This window comes from Oncorhynchus kisutch, linkage group LG5, assembly GCF_002021735.2.
Source record: "Oncorhynchus kisutch isolate 150728-3 linkage group LG5, Okis_V2, whole genome shotgun sequence".
Lineage (NCBI taxonomy): Eukaryota > Metazoa > Chordata > Actinopteri > Salmoniformes > Salmonidae > Oncorhynchus > Oncorhynchus kisutch.
Window position 1 is genome coordinate 19,136,532 of NC_034178.2, and position 21,382 is coordinate 19,157,913.

Consider the following 21,382-nt stretch of genomic DNA (forward strand, 5'->3'; position numbering starts at 1 on the left):
AGTATGGGCTAGGGCACGGGTGATGCTAGGTGTGGTTAGGAGTGATTTTGTTTTGACATGGGCTAGGCTAGAGAGAGGCGTAGGGAGAGCAAAGGGAACGGATAGGGACAGGTTTCTGCTCTGGCTTCTCATGAGTCTCTTTAAAAAGGGACTGTGGGAAGCCAGGAAGAATTTAGTCAAGACAGGGAGAGATTGGGGGGTGGAAGGGATAGTGAGAAGGGTGGAAGGTGATTTGAGGGGGAGGATGAAGAGGGAGGAGAGGAAGTGGGGGAAGCATGCGGCACGGGAGAGGTGGAAAGGGGGTTTAGGGCTGGGAGTGTTAGAGTGAGTTTGGTAAGGGGATAGATTAGGGAAGGGGAGATAGGGAAAGGGTTAGGTATTGGTTAGGTATGACGGGGAGGGACGATGCTCCCCTGAGGTTTGTTTTTGTTTGATGTTTTTGTAAATAGAATTTTATTAAGAATGAATGAGAATTATGATTTTGTAATAGTATGAATGGTATTGATTGTAATAAATTATTTTAACCACATCCTGTCTTTAAGTTTGGTGTGGGTTTTTCAATTTGTTTGCTTGGGCAGATTTAGTGGGTCTCATGGTGGGTGTATTTCATGTCCCAGTTGTTGTTACTAGGCAACTTTCAGTGGACACTGAGAGCAAAACTGCAACATTATGTCTTGTGTGATAAGTTTGTTTGTCTCATTTGATATGAAAGAAATTAACCACATTTGGGGATGTTAATCTTCATTTGGTGACCGCTCTTGACGACCTGGGTAAATGGTGCACCAGGTATCCCTCAAACTTGGGATCTCAGGGAGACCACACTTTGGGAATGGAGCAGATCTGAGAGGCAGTGAGCCGAGTGGATACCAAATCTCAAATGTAGTTTTTAAAAAAGAGGTGAGCGAAACACGCAAAGTGTAGTTTTTAGGAAAGCCTCGTAGGCTCTGCGTGTGTATTCCTGTGTGGAGGTGTTAACAGGGCCCATTCAGGAGGCTCTGAGTTTGTATTCCTGTATTTTCCCAGTATGAGTGGAGTTGCTAGATGTATTGAATAAACCTTTTTCCATAAAGTTAGAATGAACCAAGGTGGCTGACTAGCTGTTCATGTTGAAGAAGCGTCCCGTACACTAGATTATGTCACAGTGGCAGAATCACCTGAAAGAAGCACATCGCCATCTGCTGACTGGAGTTGGTATCGCAGTTGAGAAATTACTTTCAGACAAAAAGCTAAAAAGCGACTGCCCCTATAAACCAATGACTCCCTTTGAAAATGGGCTATGTGGCATCAGAAACATTTATTATAGTGTAAGAATGTACTACAAAGTGTAGCTAAACAGAATAACTTTAGTCATACCCAGTCAGCACGTAACGTCCAATGATGTCGAATTATGGGCGATATCAGGTCTGTTTGTTGTGGCCACTATTTCGCCCCAAAATATAAAATATAACTATGTAAATGTCTCTCACACAAGGTGACTTTTATCAATATACACTCTAAAAACAAAAGGTTCCTGGAGTATGCTGTAGGGGTTCTTCAAATTGAAAATGGGGGAACCCCTAAAGTTATATGAAGAACCCCTTATCATGGTTTCTCTAAGAACCATTTGGGATTCATTTTTTAAAAACTCCCTGTCCACCCTCCCTCCATTATAAAAACATATTTTAATAACAATAATGACTTAAATCATAAATTATTTATTTAGTGGCACCACAAATGTGAATTCATATTTACAAAACAACTGACCAAACAAAACACATTACAAAACATTTCTGCAGACATGTCAGACCATAATAAATAATACATTTACTTTGTGTAGTGCTTTTCATGACATTTAAAATACATATATATATAAATAATGATGTACAATAAAAACAACATATATTAAAAATGAATCATTGGTAAACTAACAATATTGTAGACTTGATGCTAAATACAGTTTTTTCAGCTTTAGTGTGTATATCGTATCCACTTAGTTATGTTAGGAAGTTTGCCACCCTGGTAACTTCACCCCAACTTCTCTTGTCCCCAGAACACAGTAACTTAACATAAGTGTTTTCTGACATGTTTTGGGAATTTAAGGGAAAATAAAAAAATACAGTCCCATGGGGACGTCCTCGAGGGTGTGGATGTTCTCCCCATCAAAGGCCAGCGGGATTTCACTCTCACGGTGAAATGGATTTCCGCCGATGTGCAGTAAAGGAGTGAAAAGCAGTGAAATCTGTGTCAACAAAAGAAAGAAAAGATGAATACACATACAATTAACGAAGAACATAACAAATTATCAGCTGAAGTTTTATATAAGCATGCACACCTACAGTGGGGCAAAAAAGTATTTAGTCAGCCACCAATTGTGCAAGTTCTACCACTTAAAAAGAGTGGGTACACTTCAACTATGACAGACAAAATCAGAAAAAAAATCCAGAAAATCACATTGTAGGATTTTTTATGAATTTATTTGCAAATTATGGTGGAAAATAAGTATTTGGTCAATAAACTTTTGTTATCTCAGTTGTGGGTGGTGCAGTTGCTGTACCAGGCGGTGATACAGCCTGACAGGATGCTCTCAACCCCCTCCTGAGGTTGAAGAGTCGCTGTTGCACCTTCTAAACCACACTGTCTGTGTTTGGTGGACCATTTCAGTTTGTCAGTGATGTGTACGCCGAGGAACCTGAAGTTTTCCACCTTCTCCACTGCGGTCCCATCGATGTGGATAGGGGGGTGCTCCCTCTGCTGTTTCCTGAAGTCCACGATCATCTCCTTTGTTTTGTTGATGTTTGGTGAGAGGTTATTTTCCTGGCACCACACTCCCAGGGCCCTCACTTCCGCCCTGTAGGCTGTCTCATCATTGCTGGTAATCAGGCCTACTACTGTTGTGTCATCTGAAAACTTGATGATTGAGGCTTGTATGGCCACGCAGTCATGGGTGAACAGGAAGTACAGGAGGGGCCTGAGCACCCATCCTTGTGGGTATCACCACCTGGGGTAGGCCCGTCAGGAAGTCCAGGACCCAGTTACACAGGGCGGGGTTCAGACCCAGGGTCTCAAGCTTAATGAAGAGCTTGGAGGGTACTATGGTGTTGAATGCTGAGCTATAGTCAATGAACAGCATTCCTACGTAGGCATTCCTCTTGTCCAGATGGGCAGTGCGATGGTGATTGCATCGTCTGTGGATCTATTGGGGCGGTAAGCAAATTGAAGTGGGTCTAGGGTGACAGGTAAGGAGGAGGTGATATGATCCTTGACTAGTCTCTCAAAGCACTTCATGATGACGGAAGTAAGTGCTACGGGGCGATAGTCATTTAGTTCTGTTACCTTTGCTTTATGGGCTCCCGAGTGGCGCAACGGTCTAAGGCACTGAATCACATCTGGCCGTGAGTCCCATAGGGATGCACAATTGGACCAGCATCGTCCAGGTTTGGTAGGCCGTCATTGTAAATAATAATTTGTTCTTAACTGACTTGCCTAGTTAAATAAAAAATATTGTGTGTAGATTGATGAGGAACATTTTCTATTTAATCCATTTTAGAATACGGTAAGGTAACAAAATGTGGAAAAAGTCAAGGGGTCTGAATACTTTCAGAATGCGCTGTAAACTAAAGTTTAAAAAAGTTAATTAAATACATTTAAAATGAACTTTATCTGAAAATAAAATATGATCCTCAACTGCGTTTCCCCTCCAGTCAGCAGACGGCGATGTGCGTCTTTCAGGCGACGCTGCCAGCGTGACGTATAATCTAGTGGACGGTTCTTCAGAAACAGCTCGTCAACCACCTCGGTAGCTTGCTAGACAACATAGCGGATAGATTCAAGTTATTTCTACGCTTTCTAAGTATATTAGCTACTGTGTTTTAGACACAGTTCTGTCGTATCTACTTGTTAACCTATTTAATTTAATATTTCGTTCTTCTTTATTCGTCAGCTATAGTAGCTGGCTGGTTAAGTTAGCACTAGCCTAGTCGCTAATTATAGCTAGCTAGTTAACATCCCGGACCATGAGCTCCCTAAACTACTCTCCTCCTGTTAAAGAAGAGGAGATCTGCTGGACGGAGAAAGAAGCTCTGGGGCTGTACATTGTCGTGAAAGAGGAGAAGGAAGAGGAGGATGTTACAGTTAAACAAGAAGTAGAGGGTGAGGCTGTTACAGTGAAAGAAGAAGAGGAAGACGTTTCAGTGAAAGATGAGGAAGACGTTTCAGTGAAAGAAGAGGAAGACGTTTCAGTGAAAGAAGAGGAAGACGAGTTCAGAGTGAAAGAGGAGGAGGAAGAGAAAGATGATGATGCAGTTTTTGGAGTGAAGAAGGAAGGGGAGATTACTGTCACATTGAAAGATGAAGAGGTGGAGATAGGAGATCTGATTAACACCAGTAAGTCCCGCCTTAAATCGTTTTTGTTCACTTTGGATATTCGGAGTTGGCTTGTCAATACCTCTTCAACGGAGGGCCCTGGGATGATGTCTGATATGTCTAGAATCATCAGACGACGCAGAGAGCAAGCTACCCCTTGTTTTCTCCGTTCCGTTTCCAAAAAGTGACTTAACATGTATATTTGAGAAGGGTCTAAATGCTGACCGCAGACTGGGGGCAGGGCATGTAGTGATTTTTGTGTTGTGATGATTTACTACACACAATGCCCACAATTTACTACACACAATGCCCCCAGTCTGAGGGTTGTTGACGTCAACCGCCTGTATTCAATGGAGAGAAATGCTAAGCTACTAGCCTCATGGCATGAATATGCATCTGGAGACAACTCCTATAGTGTTTTATTAGAACACACCGTTCTATACAGTCCACCTGGTAGAGATTAATATCTGACAGAGATGAACACACCGTTCTATACAGTCCATCTGATAGAGGTTCATATCTGACAGAGATGAACACACTGTTCTATACAGTCCACCTGGTAGAGGTTCATATCTGACAGATGAACACACCAGTCTATACAGTCCATCTGGTAGAGGTTCATATCTGACAGATGAAAACCTCTTTTAGAAACTTAGAAAGAGGGGGAGTCTAAAGCTGCAACAACTAGGATTGTGCCTTTTGGCTTCTGGACAACGAAATAATTTTGATATTAAAACGAATAGAACAGGAGAGAAATGACAGTGGTGTGTCCAATAGAACAGGAGAGAAATGACATAGTGGTGGGTCTAATAGAACAGGAGAGAAATGGCATAGTGGTGGATCCAATAGAACAGGAGAGAAATTACATAGTGGTGGGTCTAATAGAACAGGAGAGAAATGACATAGTGGTGGGTCTAATAGAACAGGAGAGAAATGACATAGTGGTGGGTCCAACAGGTAAATAAATTGAAATACATTTTCCCAAATGATATAATTACCCCAAAGAAAGGATTGCCAAATAATTTCCCAATGTGAATGAGACTCCCTTCACCAGTCGGCTAGGCCTCACTCCAACGACAACGGAATGAGAAATGGTTTAAGGTTATACCAAGGATAGTTTTGCTATTTCATTTTGAATTGTAAGTATCAACAAAAAATATTTATGAATCGTTTTGTCAATAAAATATTTGTTCATACTGCTGTAACACATTGGAGAACATTCACAATATGAAACAACAGTAACCACAGTAACACATTGGATAACATTCACAACATGGAACAACAGTAACCATAGTAACATTGTTTCCCCCAAAAAATGTAGATGAAGTTTGTTCTGAGGTGTCTGTCCTGTATCTGAGAGATATAATAACAAATATATATATATATATATATATAAAAATATATTTTTATTTGTCACTAAAGTCTTTCCACATTTTGTTACGTTACAGCCTTATTCTACAATAAATAAAAATCGTCATCAATCTACATACAATACCCGATAATGAAAAGGCGTAAATAGTTTTTTTGAAAAAATGCTAAATTTATTATAAGAAAAAACATTATTATTTACTTATTTAATATTATTATGTACATAAGTATTCAAACCTTTTACTATGAGACTTGAAATTGAGCTCGGGTGCATACTGTTTCCATTGATCATCGTTGAGATGTTTCTACAACTTGATTGGAGTCCACCTGTGGTAAATTCAATTGATTGGACATGATTTGGAAAGGCACACACCTGTTTGGCTACCACAGCATTCTGAAGCGATACACCATCCCACCTGGTTTGCGCTTAGTGGGACTATCATTTGTTTCTCAGCAGGACAATCTCCCAACACACCTCCAGGCTGTGTAAGGGCTATTTGACCAAGAAGGAGAGTGATGGAGTGCTGCATCAGATGACCTGGCCACCACAATCACCCGACCTCAACCCAATTGAGATGGTTTGGGATGAGTTGGACTGCAGAGTGAAGGAAAAGCAGCCAACAATTGCTCAGCATATGTGAGAACTCCTTAAAGACTGTTGGAAAAGCATTCCAGGTGAAGCTGGTTGAGAGAATGCCAAGAGTGTGAATATTCTAAATATTGAATATTCTAAAATATATTTGGATTTGTTAACCACTTTTTTGGTTATTACATGATTCCATATGTGTTATTTCATGGATTTCATGTCTTCACTATTATTCTACAATGTAAAAAATAGTAAATATAAAGAAAACCCCTGGAATGAGTAGGTGTGTCAACTTTTGACTGGTACTGTATATCTCATTCATGTTTTTACCACTTCTTCCAAAGGCAAACATGTAAGGAAATGTTTTTTTTTAAATCAAAAGGGATGCTGTCAAAAATGTATGGAATTCAAATGGATTTACCCAGCCTACAAAGCACTACAGCAACTCTGTGATGACCAGTTCTGCTCTTTTATTGAGGGATCTAGTCTAGATTAAACCTCATAGGAAGACAGTTTTATCATATGGAGGTTTCATTCAGGTCTCTGTTTAACTAGATACTCTGTTTGTCTTTGGCAGGAGAGAAACCAGACTCTCACTCTGACAGCGGGAAGAGTCCTTCAGGGGAACCAGACCCAGAGACGCCCAAACCAGCCAGACAACACCACTGCTCCCACTGTGAAAAGAGTTTTTGCTGGTTAGGGAACCTAAAACTGCATGAGAGGACACACACAGGAGAAAAGCCTTTCCAATGCTCCCAGTGTGGAAAGAGTTTTGCTGTGTTAGCTAACCTGAAAAGACACGAGAGAATACACACAGGAGAAAAGCCTTATCACTGTTCCCAATGTGGAATGAGTTTTAATCAGGATGGGGACCTAAAAGCTCATAAGAGGAAACACACAGGAGAAAAGCCTTTCCAATGTTCCCAGTGTGGAAAGAGTTTTACTAAGATAGGGCAATTAAAAGAACATGAGAGAATACATAAAGGAGAAAAGCCATTCCAATGTTCCCATTGTGGAAAGAGTTTTACTCGGATAGGAAACCTAAAAAAGCATGCGAGACTACACACAGGAGAAAAGCCTTACCAATGCCCCCAGTGTGGAAAGAGTTTTGCCGTGTTAGCTAACCTGAAAAGGCATGAGAGAATACACACAGGAGAAAAGCCTCATCACTGTTCCCACTGTGGAATGAGTTTTACTCAGTTATGGGACCTTCAAGCTCATGAGAGGATACACACAGGAGAAAAGCCTTTCCAATGTTCCCAGTGTGGAAAGAGTTTTACTCAGATAGGGCACCTGAAAGCTCACGAGAGGATACACACAGGAGAAAAGCCTTACCAATGTTCCCAGTGTGAAAAGAGTTTTACCATGTTAACTAACCTGAAAAGGCATGAGAGAATACATAGAGGAGAAAAGCATTTTCTGCTCCCAGTGTAAAAATAGATTCTCACGAATGGCAGAACTTAAAGCTCAGAGGATACAGAAGAGAAAACCCTTTCCAATGCTCCCAGTCTGGAAAGAGTTTTACCTGGTCAAGTAGCCTGAAGGAGTATAAGAGGATAAACACAGGAAAAGTCCTACCACTGCTGTCTGTGTGGAAGAACATTCAGAGAACCTGAAATCAAATGAGAGAATAGAAAGAGTGTATTCTGACTTATATTTTTGACTGAGAATTTGTGTTTTTGTTTAGGCCACATGAAATCACATTGTGTATGGTTACACCTGCCTATATAAGGTCTCACAGTTGACAATGCATGTCAGATCAAACACCAAGCAATGAGGTCAAATAAATTGTCCTTAGAGCTCCGAGACAGGATTGTGTCGAGGCACCGATCTGGGGAATGGTACCAAAAAAAAGACGTTTGGAAGACTCTTCCTAGAACTGGCCACCCGGCCAGACTGCGCAAACGGAGGAGAAGGGCCTTTGTCAGGGAGGTGACCAAGAACCCGATGTTCACTCTGACAGTTCTAGAGTTACTCTGTAGGGATGGGAGAACCTTCCAGAAGGACAACCATCTCTGCAGCACTCCACCAATCAGGCCTTTGTGGTAGAGTGGCCAGACGGAGGCCACTCCTCAGTAAAAGGCACATTACAGCCCGCTTAGTTTGCCAAAAGGCACCTAAAGACTCTCAGACCATGAGAAACAAGATTCTCTGGTCTGATGAAACCAAGATTGAACTCTTTGGCCTGAATGCCTTTCGGCAACCTCCAAGCTGGCAGTCATGTGCCTTTTACTGTGGAGTGGATTCTGTCTGCCCACTCTTCCATAAAGTCCTGATCGGTGGAGTGCTGCTGAGATTGTTGTCCTTCCGGGAAGGTTCTCCCATCTCCACAGAGGAAATCTGTAGCTCTGTCAGGGTGACCATCGGGTTCTTGTTCCCTTCACCGATGAAGGCCTTTCTCCCCCGATTTCTTAGTTTGGCCGGGTGGCCAGCTCTTGGAAGAGTCTTGGTGGTTCCAAACTTCCTCCAATTAAGAATTATGGAGGCCACTGTGTTCTTGGGGACCTTCAATGCTGCAGAAATGTTTTGGTACCCTTCCCCAGATCTGTGCCTTGACACAATCCTGTCTCAGAGCTCAACGGATAATTTATTTTGACCTCATGGCTTGGTTTTTGCTCTGACATCCACTGTTACCTGTGGGAGCTTATATAGACAGGTGTGTGCCTTTCCAAATCACGTCCAATCAATTGAATTTACCACAGGTGGACTCCAAACAAGTTGAAGAAACATCTCAAGGATGATCAATGGAATCAGGATGCATCTGAGCTCCATTTCGAGTCTCATAGTAAAGGGTCTGAATACTTAAGTTAATAAATGTGCAAAAATGTCTAAAAACGTATTTTTGGTTTGTCATTATGGGGTTTTGTGATGTCATTATGGGGTATTGTGTGTAGATTTGATGTGGGGGAAAAAATCTTCAAGTTTAGAATAAGGCTGTAACGTTAAAAAAAATGCGGGAAAAGTGAAGGGGTCTGAATACATTACAAATGCACTGTATACCGCTGGCAGAGTTTTCCACCGCTGGCAGAGTGTTGTCAAAGTTTTCTACCCCTGGCAGTTTTGTACACAGTCATGTGATACTTGGTATAGAAAAGTCCAATCTTAGGAGGGTACATGGGAGGCACAATACTGTGTGTCTGCAGGTGTCTGTCTGGTCAAAACCAGTGATACAGTTGCCCCTCCACCCTCTGTTGGGATGGATCATTAATTTTTTAAATAATTGAATAAACCACATTTTGGCTATGATAAAATATATGTCTCTGGTGTCAAAATGTTCCATGTTAGAAGTATGGTTCAATGCAAATATGTAGTGGGTGTAAAGTTTGTTTTAAATTCTCACTCATTAAACACGTATCAATCAACACATGCTTCTCTTTGAACGACTTAATAAACTTAATAAATGAAAAATGTACTTTTGGTTCCTCAACTGCGTTGCCCACAACAGTCAGCAAATGGTATTTTAGGTTCAGGCGACGCTGCCAGTGTGACGTATAATCTAGTGGACGGGACGCTCCTTCAACAACAACAGCTAGTCAGACACCACGGTAGCTTTCTAGCAAACATAGCTACAACATTCACGCTCTTTACACTGTTTTGGTGTATATTAGTCGCTGTGAATTAAACACACTTCTGTCGTATGTACTTGTTGGCCCATTTAATTATATATTTACGTTGTTTGTCAGCTAGCTGGTTTGCTAGGTTAGCTTAGAACTAGGGCTAGTCCCGACCATGAGGTCACTAAGCTACTCTCCTGATAAAGAAGAGGAGGTCTGCTGGACGGAGAAAGAAGCTCTGGTCAAAGAGGAGGAGGAAGAGGAGGCTGTTACAATACAAAGACAAGTAGAAGGTGAGGCTGTTACTGTGAAAGAAGAAGAGAAAGACGTTTCAGTGAAAGAAGAGGAAGAGAAAGAGGAAGATGCAGTTTTGGGAGTGAAAGAGGAGGGGGAGATGACTGTCACATTGAAAGAAGAAGAGGAGGTTGGAGATCTGTTTAACACCAGTAAGTACCATCTCTGCAGTCGTTGAACCAATATGCAGTAAAGGGGTTCTACACTTTAATGTTGTTCTGTAGGAATGGCTGAAGCTACACTGTAACGTGTAGAACATCAAGAGTGGACCATCAACAAAATGTTAACAATTGATCAAATGCATCTAATGACAATGCCTGAAATACTGTAGTCCTCAATATCTCATATTAGATTAGCCCAAGATGTACTCTTAAAGGGGCAATCAGCAGTTGTTACATCCATTTTGCAGCTTAATGATATGTACCCATCTGTTTCTTGAAGAATTCACTTATAAATGCCTCAGGAGCTTAGATCAACTGTCGTACCCCACCAGAACCCAGAATATAAGCTTTAAAAAAAAAGTGTGTCATTAAATATAAACAAACACTGTATATCCTCAAAACATGGTTAAAACTAGAATGTTGATATCATGGAGGGTTGCATTTTTCCAGCCCCATCCCTCAGCTTTTTACCGAAATGGGCAGGGAGTACGCTTTGTTATTGTTTCTACTGCTGATTGCTTCCCCCGTTACTCCTCAAGGTCCAAGGACTGTATGTTATTTTCAGAGGTAGACGGGCTCTGGCAGCTATGTTAGTCCAATAATCCACCTAAATGTGAATCGTTTCTTAATTGCGATACATTTCTAGAAACATAAATCGCTGTACTTTCATATCACATCAACATAATTTCACACAATACTGTCATATCACATTAAAATAATTTCACACAACACTTTCATATCACATCAATATAGGTAACCAGTCACGATGCCACAAAAGGTAAACCAAATTAGTTTCTCGTCATTTCTCCTTTCTTCAGGCTTCTTTTTCTTCTTTGGACTTTATATGGCGGTTGGCAACCAACTTTAAGGTGCATTGCCACCATCAATTGGACTGCAGTGTGGACCTCAGTTGATCTTTCAATCACCCACGTGGGTATATACCAAGGACAGTCATGACGAGGGCCCAACAAAATCTTTTCCCCCTCAGGAGACTGAAAAGATTTGGCATGGGTCCCCAGATCCTCAAAAGGTAATGCAGCTGCACCACCGAGAGCATCCTGACCGGTTGCATCTCCACCTGGTATGGCAACTGCTCGGCATCTGACCTTAAGCCACTACAGAGGGTAGTGCGAACAGCCCAGTACATCACTGTGGCTAAGCTTCCTGCCATCTGAGGAAAGCCCACAAAATTGTCTGAGACTCCAGTCACCCAAGTTTTAAACAGTTTTCTCTGCTACCACACGGCAAGCGGTGCCGGAGCACCAAGTCTAGGACCAAAAGTCTCCTCAACAGCTTCTACCCCCAAGCCATACAACTGCTGAACAATTCATAAAATCGCAACTAGACAATTTACATTGACCCCCACCCCCTCCCTTTTGTGCACTGCTGCTACTCGCTGGTTGTTTGTTACCTATGCATAGTCACTACGCACCCACATTCATGTAAAAATTACCTCAACTAGCCTGTACCCCCGCACACTGACTTGGTTCCGGTGCCCCCTTTATATAGCCTCCACACTGATTCGGTACCGGTGCCCCCTGTATATAGCCTCGTTATTCTCATTGTGTTACTTTTTATTATTACTTTTTATTTTAGTCTACTTGGTAAATATTTTCTTCTTCTTGAACTGCTCTGTTGGTTAAGGGCTTGTAGGTAAAGCATTTCACGGTAAAGTCTAAGTTGGTGTCTTGACGGATTTGTAAAAAAATGGTTTATCTTATAACACTATATACAGTGGGGAGAACAAGTATTTGATACACTGCCGATTTTGCAGGTTTTCCTACTTACAAAGCATGTAGAGGTCTGTAATTTTTATCATAGGTACACTTCAACTGTGAGAGACGGAATTTAAAATAAAATTCCAGAAAATCACATTGTATGATTTTTAAGTAATTAATTTGCATTTTATTGCATGACGTAAGTATTTGATACATCAGAAAAGCGGAACTTAATATTTGGTACAGAAACCTTTGTTTGCAATTACAGAGATCATACGTTTCATGTAGTTCTTGACCAGGTTTGCATACAATGCAGCAGGGATTTTGGCCCACTCCTCCATACAGACCTTCTCCAGATCCTTCAGGTTTTGGGGCTGTCGCTGGTAAACATTTCAGACCTCTAGATGCTTTGTAAGTAGGGAAACCTGCAAAATCGGCAGTGTATCAAATACTTGTTCTCCCCACTGTAGCTGATGCCTGTTGGACTGTTCATTAATCACGATACTCTATTTTGTTCATCTGTCAGCCCCAGCCTCGAACTCAGGCCCTGTGTGTAGTTAACTGACCCTCTCTGCCCATTCATCGCCATTTTACCTGTTGTTGTCTTAGCTGATTAAGATGGTGAGGAAATTACTTTTAAAGAACAACCAGGCATCCTCTACTGATGGGATGAGGACAATATCCTTCCAGGATACCTGGGCCAGATCGATTAGAAAGGCCTGCTCGCAGAAGTGTTTGACAGTGATGAGGGGTGGTTGTTTGACCGCGGACCCATAACGGATGTAGGCAATGTGGCAGTGACCGCTGAGATCCTGATTGAAAACAGCAGAGGTGTATTTGGAGGGCAAGTTGGTCAGGATAATATCTATGAGGGTGCCCATGTTTACGGATCTAGGGTTGTACCTGGTGGGTTCCTTGATAATTTGTGTGAGATTGATGGATTTCAGCTTGGATTATAGGACGGCCAGGGTGTTAAGATGCGTTTGGGAAAACGGGCCCAGATATCCAGTTTCCCTCCTCTTCTTCATTGTTCGATGTGACAGTCACCTCCCCCTCCTCTTCTTTCACTGAAACGTCGTCGTCGTCGTCCTCCTCTTTAACTCTGAACGAGTCTTCCTCTTATTTAACGGAGACGTCTTTCTCTTCTTCTTTCACGGTAACAGCCTCAACCTCTACTTGTTTTTGTATTGTAACAGCCTCCTCTTCAGCCTCCTCTTTCACGAGAGCTTCTTTCTCCATCCAGCAGCCCTCCTCTTCTTCAGAAGGAATGGGGTTAAGTTTGAGACTGGAGCTATGAGGCATGTACTGAAGTCGCTAAGCGGTATAATTCAAAGCAGTGTAACTTTATCAGCAGCACGTGATCAATGACGTCTGAAGAATCATTTCGTCGAACACCTGATTGGTTTGGAATTGGGCTCGTTCGACATTGCAGGTGGCTGCTGACTGACTAATTTACAAATCACCTTGCATCATCAATAACTACTTATTATTATTTATAAATCAGTCAGCCAGTCACCGTTCATCCACAACGCAGTGTAACATTTTAACTTTAGACCGTCCCCTCGCCCATACACGGGCGCGAACCAGGGACCCTCTGCACACATCAACAACAGTCACCCACGAAGCGTCGTTACACATCGCTCCACAAAAGCCGCGGCCCCTGCAGAGCAAGGGGAACTACTACTTCAAGGTCTCAGAGCAGGTGACGTCACCGATTGAAACGCTAACTAAGCTAGCCATTTCACATCCGTTACAGCAGCATGGATTTTATGCTCTCGAACATGGCCAGTGCTTTAATATATGACATAATGGCTTCGCTGCTACGTGTGGGGGATGTCATCTATAACAATGTGGCTGTTCGAAATTCTGTGTCGCTCAAAGCCTTGAGTAATTAATGGCTACATTTTGAAGTGTTGCATTTTGATTCAAGAGGGTCACCAACGTGGTAAGTGTAACACAACTCTTTTTTTGTTAGCACATTTTTGTTAAATCACATAAATAATACTCTTTCAATCCAGAGCCTGGATTTTTCCCCTGAGGCTAAAATCCATATCATGCTAAAATCAAATGAACAGGGGGCAAACATTTAGGGTGCTACATTGTGAAATTCATTAAAATACTCAGACTACAATGTTAAAACATTCTACATTGTGACAATATTTCATTGATATCGTGAAACAACTCCTTCATGTATGCATTTTCTGATGTTTGATTAGATATATTTTATCAGAGTATCTCTTGTCACATTGATCATAGCCATAAGGTTTCTCTCATGTGTGTGTCCGCTGGTGTGATATCAGGCTGTTTGACTGAGTAAAACTCTTCCCACATTGATTACAGCTATGGGATTTCTCTCCTGTGTATTCTTTGGTGTGATTTCAGGCTGCTTGACTGAGTAAAACTCTTCCCACATTGATTACAGCTATAAGGTTTCTCTCCTGTATGTATTCTCTGGTGTATTTTCAGATAGACAGATGTAGCAAAACTCTTCCCACATTGATCACATCTAAAAGGTTTCTCTCCTGTGTGTATTCTCTGGTGTATCTTCAGATAGCCAGATGTAGCAAAACTCTTCCCACATTGAGTACAGCTGTATGGTTTCTCTCCTGTGTGTGTTATCTGGTGTGATATCAGGCCGCTTGACTGAGTAAAACTCTTCCCACATTGATCACAGCCATAAGGTTTCTCTCCAGTGTGTATTCGCTGGTGTGATTTCAAGTTGCTTGGCTTAGTAAAACTCTTCCCACATTGATCACAACCAAAAGGTTTCTCTCCAGTGTGAATTCTCTGATGTATTTTAAGGTCTACTGAAGAGGTGAATCTCTTCCCACAGTCTGAGCAGCAGTGAAGATTCTCTCCAGTGTGTATTCTCAGGTGTAGTTTAAGTGAATCTGATTTTAAGTAACTCTTCCCACAGTCAAAACAGTGGTGAGGTTTCTCTCCTGTGTGTACTCGCTGGTGTATTCTCTTATGTAGTTTAAGTGAATCTGATCTTGAATAACTCTTCCCACAGTCAGAGCAGTGGTGAGATTTCTTCCCTGTGGGTCTCTGCAGGTGTTTCTTGAGGTGTTCTGATCTGGAGAGACTCTTCTCTGCCTCGTCAGCATCATGATGTTGTTGAGGATCCCCAGAGGATCCACGATAGTCCTGTCTCTCTCCTGTGTGAACAACAAAGTTAGACAGATGGTTAAAGGCTCAAAACAGCAGAAATCCACTGTTTATTTGAGTTAAAAGGTGATGCCCAGAGCGTACCCATTAAGTTGTTCAACAATTGCCGTCTGTTAAATTATGACAAATGTCTTAAAACAGTCAAGTGAGCAACAATTTTGTATTGTTTTCACATTAGTAGTAAAATCGATGATTGGAGGCTAGAAACAAGTTATTAAAGTTGCTGAAACTCTAAGCAATATGCCAGATGACTTTTGGTCTCCAATTTTGGCCCCTTTCTGTGTTTGCTAAAAATGGCCGCACGAGGGCGGAGCACACACAATTTAGTTGCAGAAACTCCTCCCTGCTAATGAGGAAACCACTAGTTATGGATGTAGTATATCTGGTAATGAGGAAACCACTAGTTATGGATGTAGTATATATGGTAATGAGGAAACCACTAGTTATGGATGTAGTATATATGGTAATGAGGAAACCACTAGTTATGGATGTAGTATATCTGGTAATGAGGAAACCACTAGTTATGGATGTAGTATATCTGGTAATGAGGAAACCACTAGTTATGGATGTAGTATATCTGGTAATGAGGAAACCACTAGTTAGGGATGTAGTATATCTGGTAATGAGGAAACCACTAGTTATGGATGTAGTATATGGTAATGAGGAAACCACTAGTTATGGATGTAGTATATCTGCTAATGAGGAAACCACTAGTTATGGATGTAGTATATCTGGTAATGAGGAAACCACTAGTTAGGGATGTAGTATATCTGGTAATGAGGAAACCACTAGTTATGGATGTAGTATATCTGGTAATGAGGAAACCACTAGTTATGGATGTTGTATATCTGGTAATGGGGAAACCACTAGTTATGGATGTAGTATATCTGGTAATGAGGAAACCACTAGATATGGATGTAGTATATCTGGTAATGAGGAAACCACTAGTTATGGATGTAGTATATCTGGTAATGAGGAAACCACTAGTTATGAATGTAGTATATCTGGTAATTAGGAAACCACTAGTTATGGATGTTGTATATCCGGTAATGAGGAAACCACTAGTTATGGATGTAGTATATCTGATAATGAGGAAACCACTAGTTATGGATGTAGTATATATGGTTGGAGCAAAAAGATTTTAGTTTTTCACAATGTATTCTGAATATTACAGCACAAGATCAGGAGTGCTACTCAAGGAAACTAATTTTAAGCTCTGTGTCGCTATTTACTAATTCACCACCATGGGGGAAAACTCAGGGGAGGTCTCATAGGCTGACCGCAAAAATAGCCTCCATTTACAGGTTGAATATGAGTGCATTTCACGCTACTTTCGGATTCTAATTGCCAGGCTCGCTTGAATCTGCTGCTTTGTGTAATGTTTGTGTTTGTCTCAAATCAATTGCTTCAACCTCTCTTTCGTGTCGTCTGAGATTCCCAAAGATTGGAAAGCAGCTGCGGTCATCCCCCTCTTCAAAGGGGGGGACACTCTTGACCCAAACTGCTACAGACCTATATCTATCCTACCGTGCCTTTCTAAGGTCTTCGAAAGCCAAGTCAACAAACAGATTACCGACCATTTCGAATCTCACCATACCTTCTCTGCTATGCAATCTGGTTTCAGAGCTGGTCATGGGTGCACCTCAGCCACGCTCAAGGTCCTAAACGATTTCTTAACCGCCATCGATAAGAAACATTACTGTGCAGCCGTATTCATTGATCTGGCCAAGGCTTTCGACTCTGTCAATCACCATATCCTCATCGGCAGACTCGACAGCCTTGGTTTCTCAAATGATTGCCTCGCCTGGTTCACCAACTACTTCTCTGATAGAGTTCAGTGTGTCAAATCGGAGGGTCTGCTGTCCGGACCTCTGGCAGTCTCTATGGGGGTGCCACAGGGTTCAATTCTTGGACCGACTCTCTTCTCTGTATACATCAATGAGGTCGCTCTTGCTGCTGGTGAGTCCCTGATCCACCTCTACGCAGACGACACCATTCTGTATACTTCCGGCCCTTCTTTGGACACTGTGTTAACAACCCTCCAGGCAAGCTTCAATGCCATACAACTCTCCTTCCGTGGCCTCCAATTGCTCTTAAATAGAAGTAAAACTAAATGCATGCTCTTCAACCGATCGCTACCTGCACCTACCCGCCTGTCCAACATCACTACTCTGGACGGCTCTGACTTAGAATACGTGGACAACTACAAATACTTAGGTGTCTGGTTAGACTGTAAACTCTCCTTCCAGACCCATATCAAACATCTCCAATCCAAAGTTAAATCTAGAATTGGCTTCCTATTTCGCAACAAAGCATCCTTCACTCATGCTGCCAAACATACACTTGTAAAACTGACCATCCTACCAATCCTCGACTTTGGCGATGTCATTTACAAAATAGCCTCCAATACCCTACTCAACAAATTGGATGCAGTCTATCACAGTGCAATCCGTTTTATCACCAAAGCCCCATATGCTACCCACCATTGCGACGTGTACGCTCTCGTTGGCTGGCCCTCGCTTCATACTCGTCGCCAAACCCACTGGCTCCATGTCATCTACAAGACCCTGCTAGGTAAAGTCCCCCCTTATCTCAGCTCGCTGGTCACCATAGCATCTCCCACCTGTAGCACACGCTCCAGCAGGTATATCTCTCTAGTCACCCCCAAAACCAATTCTTTCTTTGGCCGCCTCTCCTTCCAGTTCTCTGCTGCCAATGACTGGAACGAACTACAAAAATCTCTGAAACTGGAAACACTTATCTCCCTCACTAGCTTTAAGCACCAACTGTCAGAGCAGCTCACAGATTACTGCACCTGTACATAGCCCACCTATAATTTAGCCCAAACAACTACCTCTTTCCCAACTGTATTTAATTTTAATTTATTTATTTATTTTGCTCCTTTGCACCCCATTATTTTTTATTTCTACTTTGCACATTCTTCCATTGCAAAACTACCATTCCAGTATTTTACTTGCTATATTGTATTTACTTTGCCATCATGGCCTTTTTTGCCTTTACCTCCCTTCTCACCTCATTTGCTCACATTGTATATAGACTTGTTTATACTGCATTATTGACTGTATGTTTGTTTTTACTCCATGTGTAACTCTGTGTCGTTTTATCTGTCGAACTGCTTTGCTTTATCTTGGCCAGGTCGCAATTGTAAATGAGAACTTGTTCTCAACTTGCCTACCTGGTTAAATAAAGGTAAAATAAAAAAAAATAATAAAAATACTTAAACACTTCAACCAGTAAAATGGCCATTGGCTAGCTTTTCCATCAGCCTGACAATGAGGGTTTGTAAACTAAGTGTTTGCCAAATTGGCCCATAACTTCACCTAGCAATAACATAGACCTACTGTAGGACACAACTTCACCTAACAACATAGACCTACTGTAGGACCCCTAACTTCACCTAACAATAACATACACCTACTGTAGGACCCATAACTTCACTAACAATAACATAGACCTACTGTAGGACCCATAACTTCACCTAACACCATAGACCAAGGACTATAAATAATTTAATATTTCAGGTGAAACATGGAATCTAAAATGTCATTTTATAACCTGATCACCAGATAATTTTGTGAATAATCCCACTAGACTACTCTTTAATGTGTTGTCATTCTAAATGTCCTGAATAAAGGAAAATAGCTGTGTGTTGTTCAATAGCCTATTCATCAAGGAACCGTTCTCTACACATTATGAGCTAAGTATCTCTGTGCGCAAACAGACTAACGAGACACTACTGTAAATCAAGCAGACAATAACACATTATAAACATCAATTTGTTAAAGATGTTGGATCCAACGTGGAGCACGGCATAACTGTCTTTACCAGAGTAATGAATGAAGAAGCACTTTGGTTGTTGTTGCATGTCTTGATGTTTGTCATGTGACTGTCATTCAGAAAATTATTTCCTGGATCAGCTGATAGTTGAACATGTGACTGTAACTAAATAGCTACAGAATTAAATATTGTGTGTAATTATTGAAGAACCGCATTAATGACAGTATCCATTTGGGCGTTGTCAATAAAGTTGACTCTCGGTTAGAACCATTGGATTTTGCAAACTCTGAAATTATTTAGGATTTCTGTGTCCATGAAAACTGTTTTCCCAGCATAATATAAGGTGAACACTAAATGTTATGTAGGTAGAGTGCATTTCAGAGATCTGAATACAAAAAAACTGTACTAACAGGAAAATAACCGAAACCACAAGGCCAAATCTACACTGGAGGAGCTTACCAAGATGACATTGAATGTTCCTGGGTGGCCTAGTTACAGTTTGGACTTAAATCGTATTGAAAGTCTATGGTAAGACTTGAAAATGGCTTTCTAGTAATGAACAACAACCAACTTGACCGAACAGGAAGGATTTTAAAAAGAATAATGAATATTCACATGAAAATCAGTCGCCTATTGGATGACATCATGACTTCCCATCAAGCCAACTCCTTGAATACCTTACTATGAAATCACTCACACCTTCTTGTTTCCAGTTGTTTAAAAAAACACTATTTTGCTCAAAACATTTATTTGTTTCCCTTTAGTGTGTTTATACTTTACTGTATTTATACATCACTTTTCAACAGGAAAATGTGAAAAATCACTGGAGGACATCATGAACAATTCATACAGTACAAAAACATATTCAAGTGTAGAACGCCCTTTTAAAAATCACACATTAGTTAAACAACTGCAGAGTTTGTGCCCCTGTTTTATAAGATAGTACTCTCTGTATTTACTGGTGTTAAACAGATCAATGTCCCTGTTTTATAAGATAGTACTCACTGTATTTACTGGTGTTAATCAGATCAACTTCCCTGTTTTATAAAATAGTACTCACTGTATTTACTGGTGTTAATCAGTTCTCCAGTCTTCTCTTCTTCCTCCTCCTCTAATGTGACAGTAATCTCCCCCTCTTCATCCTTCATTCCAAAAACGTCTTTCTCTTCTTGTTTTACTGTAACATCCTCTTCTTCCTTCTCCTCTTTCACAACAATGTTCAGCCCCAGAGCTTCTTTCTCCGTCCAGCAGACCTCCTCTTCTTTAACAGGAGGGGAGTAGTTTAGGGAGCTCATGGTCGGTGATGTTTATCATTAGCGGCAAGACTAGTGCTAACTTAACCAGCCAGCTGCTATAGCTGACTAATACAAAATAACGTAATATTACATTAAATAGGTTAACAAGTAGATACAACAGAAGTGTGTCTAAAACACAGTAGCTAATATCCACCGAAAGCGTCTAAATAGCTTGAATCTTTCGGCTATGTTGGCTAGCAAGCTACAGAGGTGGTTGACGAGCTGTTTCTGAAGAACAGTCCACTAGATTATACGTCATGCTGGCAGCGTCGCCTGAAAGACGCACATCGCCGTCTGCTGACTGGAGGGTAAACGCAGTTGAGGATCATATTTTATTTTCAGACAAAGATGATTTAAAATGGATTTAATTAAATAATACTATTAAATTGAGACATACAAAGACAGGAATGTGTTGATTGATTAGTGTGAATAATTTTTTTTCACTACATCACATTTAAGGCAGATTCATTTAAGTCATACTAAATCTAAATAAGTAGCTAGCTACTGTAGGTCTATACTGCTCTTACATGGTGTAACAATACATCATGTTGATGTATATAATGAACAGACTAGGTCTATACTGCTCCTACATGGTGTAACAATACATCATGTAGATGTATATAATGAACAGACAAGGTCTATACTGCTCCTCCTACATGGTGTAACAATACGTCATTATACGGCAGGGTAGCCTAGTGGTTAGAGCGTTGGACTATTAACCGGAAGGTTGCAAGTTCAAATCCCCGAGCTGACAAGGTACACGTTTGTCGTTCTGCCCCTGAACAGGCAGTTAACCCACTGTTCCTAGGCCGTCATTGAAAATAAGAATTTGTTCTTAACTGACTTGCCTAGTTAAATAAAGGTAAAATAAAAAAAATACAGTGGGGCAAAAAAGTATTTAGTCAGCCACCAATTGTGCAAGTTCTCCCACTTAAAAAGATGAGAGAGGCCTGTAATTTTCATCATAGGTACACTTCAACTATGACAGACAAAATGAGATTTTTTTTTCCAGAAAGTCACATTGTAGGATTTTTTATTAATTAATTTGCAAATTATGGTGGAAAATAAGTATTTGGTCAATAATAAAAGTTTATCTCCA

The 21,382-nt window shown here is 41.0% G+C and overlaps 3 protein-coding genes across 3 annotated transcripts in view; 2 read left to right on the forward strand and 1 right to left on the reverse strand.

The window, feature by feature from the left end:
* Window positions 1–21,382, forward strand: part of LOC109875754 (zinc finger protein 189-like) — a 73,565-nt gene that overhangs the window by 22,435 nt on the left and 29,748 nt on the right. The window lies entirely within an intron of this gene.
* LOC109875766 (zinc finger protein 501-like) lies at window positions 3,721–9,130 on the forward strand. The gene is made up of 2 exons (XM_031824637.1): window positions 3,721–4,362; window positions 6,873–9,130. The coding sequence occupies exons 1-2, from the start codon at window positions 3,993–3,995 to the stop codon at window positions 7,727–7,729; spliced, it is 1,227 nt and encodes a 408-aa protein (XP_031680497.1). The 5' UTR covers window positions 3,721–3,992; the 3' UTR covers window positions 7,730–9,130.
* LOC116374174 (gastrula zinc finger protein XlCGF8.2DB-like) lies at window positions 13,705–20,570 on the reverse strand. Its single transcript, XM_031824640.1, has 2 exons — window positions 20,049–20,570; window positions 13,705–15,180 (listed from the first exon to the last, which is right to left on the reverse strand). The coding sequence occupies exons 1-2, from the start codon at window positions 20,281–20,283 to the stop codon at window positions 14,363–14,365; spliced, it is 1,053 nt and encodes a 350-aa protein (XP_031680500.1). The 5' UTR covers window positions 20,284–20,570; the 3' UTR covers window positions 13,705–14,362.